This window comes from Quercus lobata, chromosome 7 (assembly GCF_001633185.2).
Source record: "Quercus lobata isolate SW786 chromosome 7, ValleyOak3.0 Primary Assembly, whole genome shotgun sequence".
NCBI lineage: Eukaryota > Viridiplantae > Streptophyta > Magnoliopsida > Fagales > Fagaceae > Quercus > Quercus lobata.
This window is the reverse complement of record NC_044910.1, coordinates 48,909,475-48,923,887: the sequence shown is the minus strand read 5'-3', so window position 1 is coordinate 48,923,887 and position 14,413 is coordinate 48,909,475. Positions and strand designations below refer to the sequence as shown.

At 34.2% G+C, this 14,413-nt stretch overlaps 2 protein-coding genes across 3 annotated transcripts; both read right to left on the bottom strand.

The window, feature by feature from the left end:
* Positions 1-398: 398 nt before the first annotated feature.
* On the bottom strand, positions 399-5,674 carry LOC115952813 (kinesin-like protein KIN-10C). Of its 2 annotated transcripts, none has more exons than XM_031070098.1 (15): positions 5,208-5,674; positions 4,157-4,322; positions 3,817-4,014; positions 3,528-3,717; positions 3,229-3,434; positions 2,893-3,140; positions 2,749-2,791; positions 2,428-2,493; positions 2,229-2,331; positions 1,929-2,125; positions 1,796-1,842; positions 1,257-1,278; positions 1,089-1,157; positions 903-941; positions 399-660 (listed from the first exon to the last, which is right to left on the bottom strand). In XM_031070098.1, exons 1-15 carry the CDS (start codon positions 5,393-5,395, stop codon positions 616-618), a joined length of 1,827 nt encoding a protein of 608 aa, XP_030925958.1. In that variant the 5' UTR covers positions 5,396-5,674; the 3' UTR covers positions 399-615. The 2 variants fall into 2 exon arrangements, with proteins under 2 accessions (XP_030925958.1, XP_030925959.1); XM_031070099.1 differs by having other exon boundaries at positions 2,428-2,481; positions 5,208-5,673.
* A 5,171-nt stretch (positions 5,675-10,845) lies between these two features.
* On the bottom strand, positions 10,846-12,033 carry LOC115952814. Its single transcript, XM_031070100.1, has 2 exons — positions 11,638-12,033; positions 10,846-11,186 (listed from the first exon to the last, which is right to left on the bottom strand). Exons 1-2 carry the CDS (start codon positions 11,910-11,912, stop codon positions 11,048-11,050), a joined length of 414 nt encoding a protein of 137 aa, XP_030925960.1. The 5' UTR covers positions 11,913-12,033; the 3' UTR covers positions 10,846-11,047.
* Between the last annotated feature and the right edge of the window lie 2,380 nt (positions 12,034-14,413).

Below are 14,413 nucleotides of genomic sequence, written 5' to 3'. Positions count from 1 at the left end.
AAAATCAATAGTAGGCCAGGCCTCCAAGGTAGAAGCAGTACAATAAATACAATCCCAGTCGGTCACCCACAACTGGAACAACAATCAATGCGAGACTTTCATTAAAATTTTTTTAAATCTCGATGTTAATCCACATATAAATAATGTAATTTTGGGTAAAAGAGAAAATAAGAAAATTAATATCAGTTTTAAGTAGATTAATAGCAAAAGGCCGAAAATATGACAGACCATAATTGAAGAAGCACACCAATAATCTATATTCTAAGTTTTGAAAGTACAAATTTTAATTTAGAAACGATCTCAAAAATACTTTCCTTGGCGAAAAAGTGAGGGAGGGGTACTTTTTTAAAAGCACATTTAGAACTTTCCACTTTAAAAGACAACCTAAAACAGTGGTCTAGTTACTAATAAACTCTTTAAATTCTTATCTTTTATTTACATAGAACCAATCTCGAACCCAAAGTAATCCAATATCACATTAAAAAGATCAAGTTAAAAAATGAAGGCAACTTCATATTGCCCCTAATCAAAATACAGGAAATCTACAGATTGAAAATGAAAATACAGAAACCTTCATTCCCTAATCAAAATACAGGAAATCTACAGATTTAAAGTCTAATTAAAAAGCTTCGCAGCCTCCTTTTTCATCATTCCCTTTATCTGTACAGAAAATGAAATACCCACAGTCAAAGGGGCAAGTGGCCAGTATATATCTCAAGTTATAAATTTCACAATAGAAAATTGAATAAATGGATTTTTACATGCATTATAGTTGATCATGTCACTCAACAGACCCAAAATAATTTTCCAAAATCAACAAGACACCTCCAAAAGATATCAACAAGGGCACAATGTAGATAAAAGAATTTATTCCACAGAAAAATGAAGGAGAAGCAAGCTACCTGTTTTGCTGAAAGTCCAACCTTTGTTAGATCATCAAGCTGTAAAACAAACATTCATTTAAATTTTTTTTTTTTTTTTAATAAAATTCATGTAAGTTAACAACCTTGTGTGCTTGGATCCACTATGAATTAATTCATTGAAAAGGGGGGGAAAAAGAAACTCTCTTCACGCCACTAAATACTTACACTCTTTAAGGGCTTAGGAGATTCTTCACGAAGTTCAACAATATAGGTAGCTCTCTTCTCTCCTATTCCCTATTTCCCACCACAACAACAACAACAAAAAAGCCAATCAAGTAATGATACGGTAGGAGGTAACCATAAGAATATTCCAAAAGTGGAGAGTCTGTTCACCTTTACTCTTTTCAAATCTTCCCTGTTGAAAAAAGAGAATTGAAGAAAGCAAATAAAATACAAAGGTTAGCATCTTGAGTGACAAAAATTCAAAAAAAGAAAAAGAAAAAAGAATTGCATAAATTAATTATTGTAAAATCACAATTCATGCATCTCATATTTAACAGACCTACCTATGAAATTATAAAGGTTTAAATCTATTCATCAGCAGCTGTTGTTCCCTATGGTTGCTTGTGATGACTTTCAAATACACAATTAAATACTCCTCTTAAAATGCATGTCATTTTTCAGATTTGTAATATTTATAAAATTATCTGCTGGAGTGCCAGTACATTATTTTACTAAGAAATAATTGTCAAGATTACTCCGCACCACAGAAAATGAAACCGAAGGCCATAGATTAAAAAATGGCTTCATGAAGAAAGTTCAAACATTATGCATAATCCAAAAAACATCACTTCCAATAAAAAAATTGGATGTAAGCAGAACTACAAACAGTCACTAATAGGAAATAATTTGCATTAAATACAAAAACTTACTTGTCAGCTGTGTTTAGAAACCTAAGATATTCTTGAACAAGGGAATTCTGCAACAACAAAATAATATATGAGAACTGAAATGTGAAAGTCAAGTGAATATGAAGAGTGTATTGGAAAAATGATTAGATCTAACCTTCATTCCATCAAGTGTCCTACTTTGTTCCATTATTGGTGCTTTTGGTTCCACAATTTCAGTAAACACTTGATCATATGATGAAGTTGAAGAACAGGGTAGTTTGAGGTTTGATAATTCTCGTAGTCTTGAACTTATTGGTGGTGAAACACCTTCATTGGCCAAAAAATGTTGGTTTTCCTTATCCATGCCATCACCTGTAATGTAATAGAACCCAAAAAAAATAAGGATTATTAATATGGATTAACATTTCATGGCTAGCAAATCCACATTCAAAAAACACATTCACATGCTACCAACCTTCAGCAAAAGATAAGGCATTAGTGCGGCCATTGACATAGGAAGCATCTTGCTCATGATGGTCCTTACCATAAAGAGAAACCTCACTAGCCAGAAAAAAATTCTAGAAAAAAAAAATAAAGAATATTTATAGTCAGAAAGTGTTTCCATGTATTCAAACCATAAAATAATTGGAAAAAAAAGTTCCAGGGGACCTTACCTCTTCCTGCTCCAAAGGTTCAACGGTTGAAACAATGTCAGGTAAGGAACTTGCCTGCAACAAAGCCTATTAGGCTTCTTTACAAACATGAAAAACCATCTTTTATCTAGGTACCTAAGCCTCATAATTTTCCAAATCTCTTATAGTACAATTGAGAAAGTATTATTTTCATCCCCTAACAAACACCTATTAGATACAATTCCTAGAAAGTGAATTAAGATAAGTTGCAGGTTTCTAATCTTTGCACAAAATATGATCTAACCAGAATCATGATTACTTGATATTCAGTAAAAAAGCAAAATAAAGCAAAATATTGGATACCTTCTCAGATGTGGTCCGATGAATTGCTTCATCAAATAGTTTCCTTCAAATGAAAAAATAAACAAATGTTTCAACTGGGTATTTCAGTATTTGTATACACTTATATATGTGCTTCAACAAATAGATTGAACTTTCTATACATACCTTTCTTTCAGTGCACAAGCCAAACAATTGGCTTTCTTTTCAGAAAGATGCACTTTTGAAGCTGTACGTTTCTTCACAGTAGTGGAAACACTTCCAGGTAGAAAATTCTTCTTATGTGAAGAAGGCACCATTGGTCTTGTTGAACATTTGGCTTTCTTTGTGGAGTCCACTGCACCCCGATTGATACCTAGACAAGACCGAGATGCTAAACTTACCATGTACACAGAATCTTGGCAAAAGGATGGGTTCTACACACACAAAAAATGAAGTACTTAAAAAAAAGTTCAGAAAGCTATAAACTAAATTGCTTCATTAGGTGAAAATCAAAAGCATTACCAAGCAAGTGATCATTAAAATTCTGTTCAGCCCACCCAAAGAATCTTTTAACATGTGAGTAAGCTTGCTTTGCCGGTAAGGTACATGGCTCTCGTTGGCATTCAGTGAATAAACAACATTATGTATGGCATATATGGACCGATTAATTTTGGTACTTTCAACAAGATTAAGGCCATCAGCACTCTTTCTTCTGGCATCCTCATACCCTGACAAAAGGCAGTAAAGCATCAGCCAGGGTTAAAAAATAATAAAAATTATAATTTCAACAACGTGCTAAATTTGGGATGTCATTAGAAAACCTGCCAAGTCAACGAAATTCATCTTGCCGACAAGACAAATGTCATCATTTTTACTGGGAGACACAAGATGTATTATTAAACCCCTATGGCTCCTGCAAGGAAGTTCACTTGCTATTTTTTCAATTGATTTACGCGAACCACACATGCTGGCAAGTAGTTTGTGAAATTCTGTAACAGATTTCACGGGAACCTAGAGAAATAAAAAAGAGGCATTGCAAATAGTGTTAAATTAAACACATCATTACATAGTCATCTAATTATATTAATAGGAAAACAGCTTATGACTTGCCTGAGAAAGTCCTTTATGTTGAATTTTGCCTTTATCTTCCAATATAGAAACTGTTGGCTGTTTTGGATCCAAAAGATCATACACATGCTCCTGATTAACCTCGTAGAAAGATATAGCAACCATATTCCCATTTTGCTCAGCCATAGAAAGAATTTCAGCTATGGCTAGTGTAGCCAAACCTGGTTTCTCATCAGAGCCCTTCAAAATTGAATAGTTCATAATAAGTCAAACATAAATCCTAGAAATCTATATGTATATATATATATATATATATATATATATTAATTAATGCTAGAGAAAACTTGGGCACATAAAAGAAACAAAATGATTAAAATCCGACCTGAATTACAAAAGTCTTTCCGCTCCCTCTTGCTCCACATGCAATAACAGTGGAGTTACATCCTTCAAAAACCCCAAAAATCAAGGGCTTTACCTCCCTTGAGAATATCAAATCATTGCCTTCGTTTTGCTCATAACAGTAATTGACTTCACAGGACTCTTTACGACTGCAAGAGAAGACAAGAAACTATACTTAACTACCATAATCCTGTGGTTTTGTTACAACAAAAACCAAGAAAGAGAAAGAAGAAATAAGAAATTGAATTTTTTCGTTTGAAAGTACTGTTATTCCACTAAATCAACAAGTTATTACTTGTTTTATTGAGTACTCAAAGAAGAAACATTAGAGGAATGAAAATTCTTTATGTTTCTAAGACAATCACAAAAATTCATGAACACCATCCTAATCCTCCATTTGTTGCAAGAAAAAAGGATATCATATCAGAAAACATAAAACGGTGCTTATATAACAGTGCTGATAAACTAATCCTAGTGATTAAATTATAATCCAGAACTCAAAATTAATATCATATCTTTGTCAATTATAGTTCTGATAAACCAAATTGAGCCCATATAATCTAAGATAAATTTTATGGCACTCAAAACCCTAACAAGAATTGAAGAAACAGAGTAATTCAAATAAATTTTCATTTTCCCAGCAATCAAACAGATACTAAGTTAACTTATTCCTTACTCCATTTTCTGCTTTTTCTCAGCATCCAAACAAAGCTTATCAATCCAAAATCAAACGGAGCCTAAATAATCTAAGATCAATTTTATGGCACTTGTATAGTTTTAAATATTTAATTATAATAAAAATCAGTCACTCGTCAAAACCCTAACAAGAATTGAAAAAAACACAGTATCCAATTGCCATAAAAATTTATAACTAAAATTCAAATAAATTTACATTTTCCCAGGAAATATACAGATACTAACTTACTAAGTTAACTTCTTCCTTACACGATTTTCTACTCTCTTTTTTTCTCAGAATCCAAACAAAAGCTTGGTAGTGCAAAAGAAAATCAGAATAGACAGAGAGAGTGACTTACCTTCCGGAGTCTCCGAATGAAATTGTAACGCTATCTGAGATCTCTCCGTTTGGTTTGTTCACGGAGATCCACAGCGCCGTTGATGACTCGGAGTCCGCGAAGCCTCGGATCTTCGCTACGACTCGAACCATACGGGTCGGGTTAAATGCCTTTGTGCGGTCGGGTCGTCCCGATGAAGTAGAAGCCATGGAACTCAAAGAAAGAGTCTGAGTCTGAGTCCGAGTCTCAGAGTAGAGAGCCAAAGAAAAAATGAAATTCGAAATTTCAGAGAGAGAGAGAGTGTGTGTTGAGATTGAGAAAGAGAGAGAATTAGATGTTCTGGATTTGTTTTAATGATTTTGGGGAATTTTGGGGTTTCAAAATTTGGCTTAACTGGCGCTCCTTACCTAATCGCGCTCCTTCTAGTTCTGAGTAGGGATGGCAATGTGGCGGGGCGGGGCCGAAGGATGAGATCTTCGCCCCTGCCCTGCATGGATTTTTCTTACCCCATTTTTGCCCCGCCCCGCATGATGGGGAAAATTTCTTACCCCATCCTCGTCCCTTAAGGCCCCACGAAGACCCGCGAAGCCCCATCCTACACCGTAAAACTTTATTTCTTGTTAATTTTCCCTACAACTATTACCATTTTTTCAAATAAAATGACATGTTTCAATAATAAAAATATACTTGAAATTATAAATAAATTTATCCTATCAAATTAAACTAATTTTTAGCAAAAACTAAATAATATTATCTAAATGTTTAATAAGACAATATCACAACAAAAATCTCATAACATGATAAAATAAAATTTTAACAAGCTTAAAGAAACAGTGTTGTTAAGCAGCCAAATGCCCACACAAAATTACAAAAACAATTACACATACACATATTTAGAGCCACAGACCCGTAACTCATTAAAAAAATATATATTATGTACATGATGAAAAGTAAGTTGAGAAAGACCGTATGAATCATGAATGAAATCATCAATTCAATAGTATATAAATTTGTTTCCAATAAAGACAAAAAAAAGAAGAAGTTAAAATTGGTACTTTATTTCCAACTTTGCTAGAGAGAAAAAAGAGGTAGAGCCACGTTAGGTAGAATAAAATAAGTTGATGATATTTTTGTTTAAATAGTAGGGTTTTAGGATACAATAAAATTACAATTTAACCCTTATTAATGCAGGGCGGGGTGGGGATGGGGCGGGGCGGGGTGGGGTGGGTCTAAAAAGTGTAAACCCATCCCCGCCCCGCCCCATGGTGTGGGTCTAAAATCTCACCCCATCCCCGCCCCACCACCTTTGCGGGGTGGGGAAAACCCGCACGGAGCGAAGCGGAGAGGGACGGGTCAAGCGGGGCGGGGAAAAATTGCCATCCCTAGTTCTGAGCCTATCAAGATGGAGTATGCTCGTTAATGGGCCAGCGGGGCTCTTCCTCAGCACGCTAACAGGCCTTTAAATGTTGCCTTTTGACCATTCATGAATTAAAAGGATTTATTTTCTTTCTTTTTTCTTTTTTTTCTTTTTTTAACTTGTTTAGATGAAAACAGTGTATAAAAATAGTTTTTTACATTTTCTAATATTTGGTAGTGTCAAAAAAAATAAGTCATAGAAAAATTATCTTTAGTCAAGATAAAAAATATGGCTTATTTTTTAAAATTATTTTCCACTAATTTTTTTAGAAAACAACTCTATCTTACCTAACAAGCTAAATAAGGAAAGTTACGAAATTATTTTTTAACTCATTTAAAGTTGTTACCAAATATAGAAAAATTAAATAGTTTTAGAGAAAATATTTAAAAAATAATAATTTATTTTCTAAAAAATATCATCTCCGAAACAAACCAAGCATAACTATTATTAACATAGTTGTAATAGGGAGCTTTATTTCAATGAAATTTCTATCTTCAAAGTCCACAAAAATTGTAATTTTGTTATTAGGCCAGCTTTCCACAATTGTGTACATTCAACATACACATTTTGTACATTTAATGTATATATATTTTTAAAGAATGTACACTATTTAGTACAAAAAAATATACACATTTTTCAAAAATTTTATAAAATTTTTTATATTCAACGTACACAATTTTTTTAATAATATACCCAATTGTTTATATTTAATGTACACATTTTTCAAAAAAATGTACACAATTAAGTACATTCAAAATACACACTTTATAAATAATGTACACATATTTAACATACACAGTAGTTTTTTTAAAAAAAAAGTACATAATTTTTCAAAAAATATACTCAATTAATTGTGTGTATTCAACTTACACATTTTTTAAAGAATGTACAAAATTCTATTCATTTAATGTACACATTTTTTAACCCTATTTATTTTTACATCACTATTTGCCCAACATTGGAAGCTTATAACAAAGTGGAATGGATATTTATAAAAGAATGGTACACGATGAAACATAGTGTGTATTTCCTCAAAGTTTTTTTTTTTTTTATAATTATTTTCTCCTATAAAAAAAAAGGTTTTTATTTTATTTTATTATTTATTTGCAGTTAGAATTTCCTCAAGTGTGTTTGAGAGTTTTTTTTTTTTTTTTTTTAATATTGGAGAAAGTTTGAGAGTTAGTATTTGTGGGGACCGGCCCAGAATAATAAGTTGGCTGGACCCTAGGCCCGTCCGAGGACCAGTTCTTCCGAGGAGACATCGTGGCCCAAGCAATCCTTATTTAGGCCCACTAGAGCAAAGAAAACATGTCCGAGGAGTAATTCCTCCTCGAACACTGCAAAATCCAGATCAAAGGTGTGGCCAAGCCACTGTAGTCCATCCCCCAAATACGTAAAAAGGAAGAAAACCCAAAATATCTCAGCAGAGGTTGCCACCACCACATTAAATGCATCAGAACTACTCTCCTAGCCGCATTAATGAAGAGAAGACCTCTGAACAGTGCTACCTTGGCCACTGCAACTCACAAAAAATTGATAAGGGTGTCTGATGGGACAGGTGCTCAAGTAGGAGTTTGGATGATCAACAAGTGTAAAGCCCAGATGATAGGAGAGGACTTATATAATATGTAAAAGTCCCCCAAGAGAGGGACACGAAAAAAAAAGAGGAGAGGAGGAACACAGAAGAGAAATTTTACTGTATTAATATATGCCTAGGAATGAAGTTTTGAGCCTGATCACTTAAGAAGGATCTCTTTTCACGTCCATCTTTTTCGTTCTTCTTTCTGTATTTTCTTAACCCATGTAACAAACCATTTAAATTAACTGAAACCAAGTTCTTTAGCCCATACTCTACAAAAAAATTTATTGTGTGGAACTTTTTGGACCAAGACTTGACCAACAAGGATTGGGCCACTAGAATTGTGCCCCTACAGTATTATTCATGAAATAACAAGTATTTTTAAAATTTTATAAAAGAAATAATAGAAATAAATAATTATATATATACACACACAAATAAATTCAAAAAATTATAAAAAATCTCAATTAAGAAACTAGTATATTCCTTCCAGAAGTGGATGGTATATTTAGTTGGTTATAGAATGAAATAGATATTCCCTTATGAAATTCCATTCATTTCCCCTAAACAGCTAATTATCCTTTAAATACACATTTAATTTCATTCATTTTTTGCCTTTAAATTCTAAATAGGATTATTTGACCTTAACAAATTTTGCATACATCGTTCAAGAAAATGCTTAAATAAACGATATTGTGTAACTCAAAGTTATAATAATGTTCAACCTAGAAGATATTTTACTAGTTTTTTTTTTTTTTTTTTTTAATCCAAAATTTTACTAATTGAGTTAATTATAAATATTTTTCTTTAAAAAAAAAAAAAGAGTTAATTATAATTCATAAATGTTGTTGTCAGGAATAGAATATAAAGTCTAATTTTAACAACAATAAAGTAAATGACATTATTATTGTTTGATTTTTTTTTTTTTTTTTTAAGTATGGAGTTGGAATTGAAATTTCAAAAATTGAAGGGTTACATCAATGTAAATGATTTTATGATTGAAATTAATTTTATTTTTTTAGTGCAGATTTAAATTTGAAGTTTAAAAAGGGGTAGATTTGAAATGCAATATTGTAATTATAAAAAATATAAATAAAAAAATTTAAAATGTAATTTTAAATCAAAAAATTTAAAAAAAAAAAATGTAAAACCTTATTTCAGTTATTTGTCAAAATTTCTACACAAACGAAAGGGAAGGGCAGGGCAAGCAATGGATCAGAAGGCAGAGAGCAACACGGTGAAGAAGATAATGTCACCCTGCGATGTTGAGGCATTACAGAAATGCTTGGAAGAAACAAGGGGGACTATGTGAAATGCCAATCCCAAATAGAGGCTTTCAAGTCTTCGTGTTCAATCAAGAAGCCAAATCCATCTCAGGAATCTGCACCACCGCTCAACTCTGGCGTGTTCTCTGACCTCTGGCAATCAAAGCTCTTCACTTTGAATCATAATTCCCATCTGGGTATTTGTTTTTTTTATAGGATTTTTAGTTTTGTACGTAATTTTTGCTGAGTATTTGGATTTGAAGTTTTGGGCAATCGTTTTTTTTTTTTTTTTTTTTTTTGGTATGAGAATTTTTTTAGTTCTGAAGTGGGTGTCACAAAAAGTTGTGAAGGCCAAATTTTGCTGTCGGAATTGAAATTGAGTTAACAGTTGTAAAATTGGTTGCTTTTGGATGCTGTTTATGTAGGAAAGAAAATGTTAACAGTTTAGCCTAACTCTGGTACCACTTGCTGGCTCAGTAAATCTGGGTTTGTTACAAAGGATATAATTTGTATACCGTGAATTCCAATTGTGATGGTTATGTGGTGGAGCTATGAATTTGAGTTTATGCATGACTTTTGGATTGAACATGCAATTATACCATGTGGATATGCATGCATATTTTGTATATTGTGTTCTCACTTTTCTGAGCTCTGAAATTTAGTAGCTTCCAAACTAGGAGCCTTTTGTATTGTACAATTCTTTAGCTTTCAGGTGTACATGATTGTACGTGCACATTAATTTCGAAACAATTGAGAGAACTGGTTAGTGGTGATAAAGATGACATTCATGAAATTAGTGCAAAAAAATTAGTGGTAGGAGGGATTCCAAATTCATGAATTTAACAAAGTTTTTTCGGGATGTAAAAGAACAGGCTTAGAGAAACGGGGCTAATTCTTTCCGGGGTTTACAATTTGTTTCAGTTTTAGCACTCAAGCTGTGCTTGTTATAGATAGTGGCATAGTGCTTATACTTGGTCACTTTGGTTTTACAGCCGAGTCATACTCATAGCATGCAAGAGAAAAGCCCATACCCTAGTCCCTAATTAATTGTATTTAATATTTAAGGTGAAGGGAAAATTCTGGTGCATTTTGACTACAATCAGATTTGTTAAAGTTAAATGTGCTTCCTTGTCTTATGCAGACTTAAAACACTTAATAAGAATAAAGTTGTAATGACTTGGACAAGCTCAGTCCAATCGTTAATCGTGGTATTGTTTTCCTAATAACTATTAACTACACCAATAGGGAAAGGCTTCCTCACAAATAACCAACGTCCTTTTGTTGGTAGCATAATTTGATGAAAATAACTATACTCTAGTAATATGAGGCATTGTGCCACAACATTGACTTGTTTGTCAATTTTCGAAAATGAGAATTTGTTCACTTATTTACCACGGATTCAAATAATAACCAAAGACTAGCATGCCTTAGATACTGGCAAATATATACTGTGTAAATTACACTTGGCATACATGTAATATGTTGGAGATCTAACCATGTTAAAAGGGACCTCATAATCTCATAGCTTCAGAATAATTGAAGACGGAAGTATGATCATAATATAATTATTGCAAAGCAAAAAGGAAGTTACATCGGACATCTATTTGTCAACTTGGTTGAGCTTGCCAAGACCATTGCAGCGAGCACACACGATTTGAGCTTGGTCCTTTCGTGCTGCATTTGCCCGCAAGGTCACCCCTGACTTCCTAACAAAACCCGCTCCATCGCATTCTGGACACCTGTGATGAGCATTGGCAAGCAAACACAAAATGAAAATAAAACAAACAAACAAATCATCCCACACAAAAACAGTAAACTACATAAAATAGGATGAAGCTTAGCAAAGCCCAGCAGAGTGGTAGGTTAGGTTGTTCAACATTTGCTCTACTCTTAAAAACATATTATCTTAGTTTTGCTTTCATCTTTATTGTTTTTGAGCAACAACCAACAAGTATCTTAATGGCAATTTTTATGAAATCAATTCAAAAACTAACATCATAAGAGAAAAGGGCAAAAACTAAAACAATGAGAGGGGAAACCTTGTAGCTAAACTACGCACTTTCTGTTGTTTATGTAACGGATATATTCAGAGATCAAATCTTTATTCTCTCATTGGGGCCATCGAATTATATAAAAATTAAAATAAAATAAAAATAAAATAAAAAGCAATGGGAGGGAAAATGTAATTACAAGTCCTTGCGAGAAAATAGGAGAGGGAAGGCAGTTCCAAGGAGGGCCACTGCAGCAGCGCCGGCAATAAGGTAGGTGGTGCCATTAGCGGATACATCTCCAACAGCCGCAACCACAGTTGAAGATCTTCTCTTTTTAATTATCTCATTCTTGTTCTTCCATGGAATGACTGTTGAACCAGCTACTGATGATGGTGCATGAATGGGACTAGCTGCAAATGCTGATGGTGATGACCTGTGTGTAAAGATGGCTTGAAGAGGAGCAATTGATGCCATGGTGTTTAATGTTCTTTGTACAGTTGAATGGGTTGCAGAGATTCAGGGTTTGAGTTGTTGGATGTTAAACTGACACGCTTCCATGTTCTATATCATTCAGGGCTTGGCCTATTGCTGTGTTAATACTTTAGATAAGGCCACGTCAGAAGTCAAGATTGTTGTGGTTTTTTTGATAAGGCTGGGTGCCTGGGGGGTCGGGGGGTCCCAACTCCCAACTGATCCCGAAAGCCTACAAAAGGGTCCCAAACAAAACTAATAAAACTTCCAATGCGTGATTTATGAGTAAAAAAAGAAAAAAGAAAAAAAAAAAAAAATCCTCGACTCTGGGTCTTGGGGGTGATTTCGCGTAGGAGAAAGGAGCAAAAAAGAGCTTGATTTTACATTTTGTGAAGCCTATAAAAAGAATTTAAGCTAGAGCAGGCAAAAAAACCGCTTGAGCTGCCTAACCCGAGTCAACTCATGTGAATCCATTAAGTGAGGCGGGTTTGGTTAGGTGAGTTAGATAGATAATTTAGCAGGTCGGGTTGAATTGCAGGTTGAGATATTTCTAATCCACCACAATCTGACCCACCCACCTCTCTCTCTCTCTCTCTACACACACACACACACACTTTGTTATGTCACAAAACTCTACCTCACATATGCACCCATTTTATTTCTCTCATCTTTTTCTCTTTCTTTTTGTCTAGTGTGATAAAATTTTAGTGATGATGTGCATTAGATGCTATATTTCAGTTTCAACTAACTCGACTTTAATGATGTGCATCAGATGCTATTTTTTAACTAACTTTACTCTACTCCCCTCTCCTCCACTCCCCCTTAATCCAAACAGGCCCTGCTACATGTTAGCCATTTGGATTTAGCCACCTGAGAGGGAGGGTGATGTAGAACAGACAGCACATGCCTTCCTAGAGTAGCAGGGACGCAAGAAGTCACAATGCAAGATCAAAGGGGGGTGCCAGTAGAGGCCATCAATGTGACAGTGTCGGAATTGCATGAAATTTGGTAGGTTGAAGAGAAACGGCATTCTGATCCAGAATCACATAGATAAGCGTCACCTAAATTTAGGCGAATTCCTTCATTAAAGCCCTGAAAATAGTGTTTTTATTATTTATAGTAATATTTGTTTTTCTTTAATAACTTTTAGTTTAAAAGTCAGAATAAGGTCTCGTCTGTTTTGGAACGACCCTTAAGGTCAATAGTTTATGATTCTATATTTAACTCAATTTTGCCATTTTTGATAAATTTCGGTTTTTGTCACCTAATCGCGTAATTAGTGCAAATTAAGGTTTTAGACGTTTTTTTTTTTTTCTCTCAGTATTTATATGTTTTGTAACTGTCAGAGGCAAAACAGATTATTATCAATAAAATATAGACTTTTTGTCAAATTCTTTCTCTGGTAGATTCCAATTATCTTCTTGTGGATTCAAGGAAACCCCTCATAGATTCGAGGTTTACTACTAGAAATAAACAATTTAGTTTCTGTTCCATCAAAGAGAGCATCATGTGTGCTTTCTTCAGACTTCCACGACATCAGTTGGTATTAGAGACTTGACTTACCCTAGTCTGATGGCTAATCGGCAAGACGGTGACTACCAAAACAATAACAGCGATGACAACATCAACAACCCAGTCCTCACTAAGGCTAAGTTCCTTGATTTTCATGATGAAAATCAACAGTTTTATGATTCAACCCAACAAACTCTGAACCAGATTCAAGAAGCGCTTGTCATACCTTAATTGTGATGACGAAGAGAGACGTGATAACCGAGCACGTGGCCCTTCCCATCGCAGTCCAAATCGAAACAGGCAACATTACTACAACGAAGAGAATAGTGAGGACAAGGAGTACGCAAAAAGAATCCTTGGGAATCATCGTGGTCTTGCGAGGGATAATGACCAAGATTATCAGGAGAAGAGGGACTATCAGATGAAAGTAGAATTACCATCCTTTAATGGTAATGTCTGCATTGAAGGGTATTGTAGAGGACAAACAGGTGTGTTTGGTAGCTTACAAATTGAAGGGAGGAGTGTCTGCTTGGTGGGATTGTGTTCAATTAAACCATACCCATAAACGAAAGTTTCCAATATGATCATGGAGGAGGATGAAGAGATTAATGGCAGATCAGTTCTTACCACCAGATTACTAGCAGGAGTTGTTCAGACAGTATCAGGATTGCAAGTAAGGTACTCGGACAGTTAATGAGAACATGAAAGAGTTTGACAGATTGGTAAATCACAATGATTTGGAGGAAATTGAAGATTAATGGATATCCAAATTTGTACACAGGCTGCGAGTTTCCATCAGTGATCAGGTATCCCTACAAACCCTATATACTTTAAATGAGGCTATAACCTTATCCAAGAAAATAGAATATCAACATCTCAGGGCAGGTTCAAATTTTTCCAACCATAGTTTGGATTCATCTAGTTCCACTGCCAAAAAAAGTAAACAGTCTATGTTTACACCACAATCACAACCTATGGTTAGGGAGAATAGT

Excerpts from the sequence above, each read along its gene's own strand:
- LOC115952814 (XM_031070100.1), bottom strand. The coding sequence starts at position 11,912 with ATGGCATCAATTGCTCCTCTTCAAGCCATCTTTACACACAGGTCATCA. Across the intron at positions 11,187-11,637 it reads CTATTTTCTCGCAAGGACTT|GTGTCCAGAATGCGATGGAG; the intron begins GTAATTACATTT and ends TGCTCATCACAG.
- LOC115952813 (XM_031070098.1), bottom strand. The coding sequence starts at position 5,395 with ATGGCTTCTACTTCATCGGGACGACCCGACCGCACAAAGGCATTTAAC. Across the intron at positions 2,332-2,427 it reads AACCTTTGGAGCAGGAAGAG|AATTTTTTTCTGGCTAGTGA; the intron begins GTAAGGTCCCCT and ends TTTTTTTTCTAG. Across the intron at positions 942-1,088 it reads CTCCTAAGCCCTTAAAGAGT|CTTGATGATCTAACAAAGGT; the intron begins GTAAGTATTTAG and ends TTTGTTTTACAG.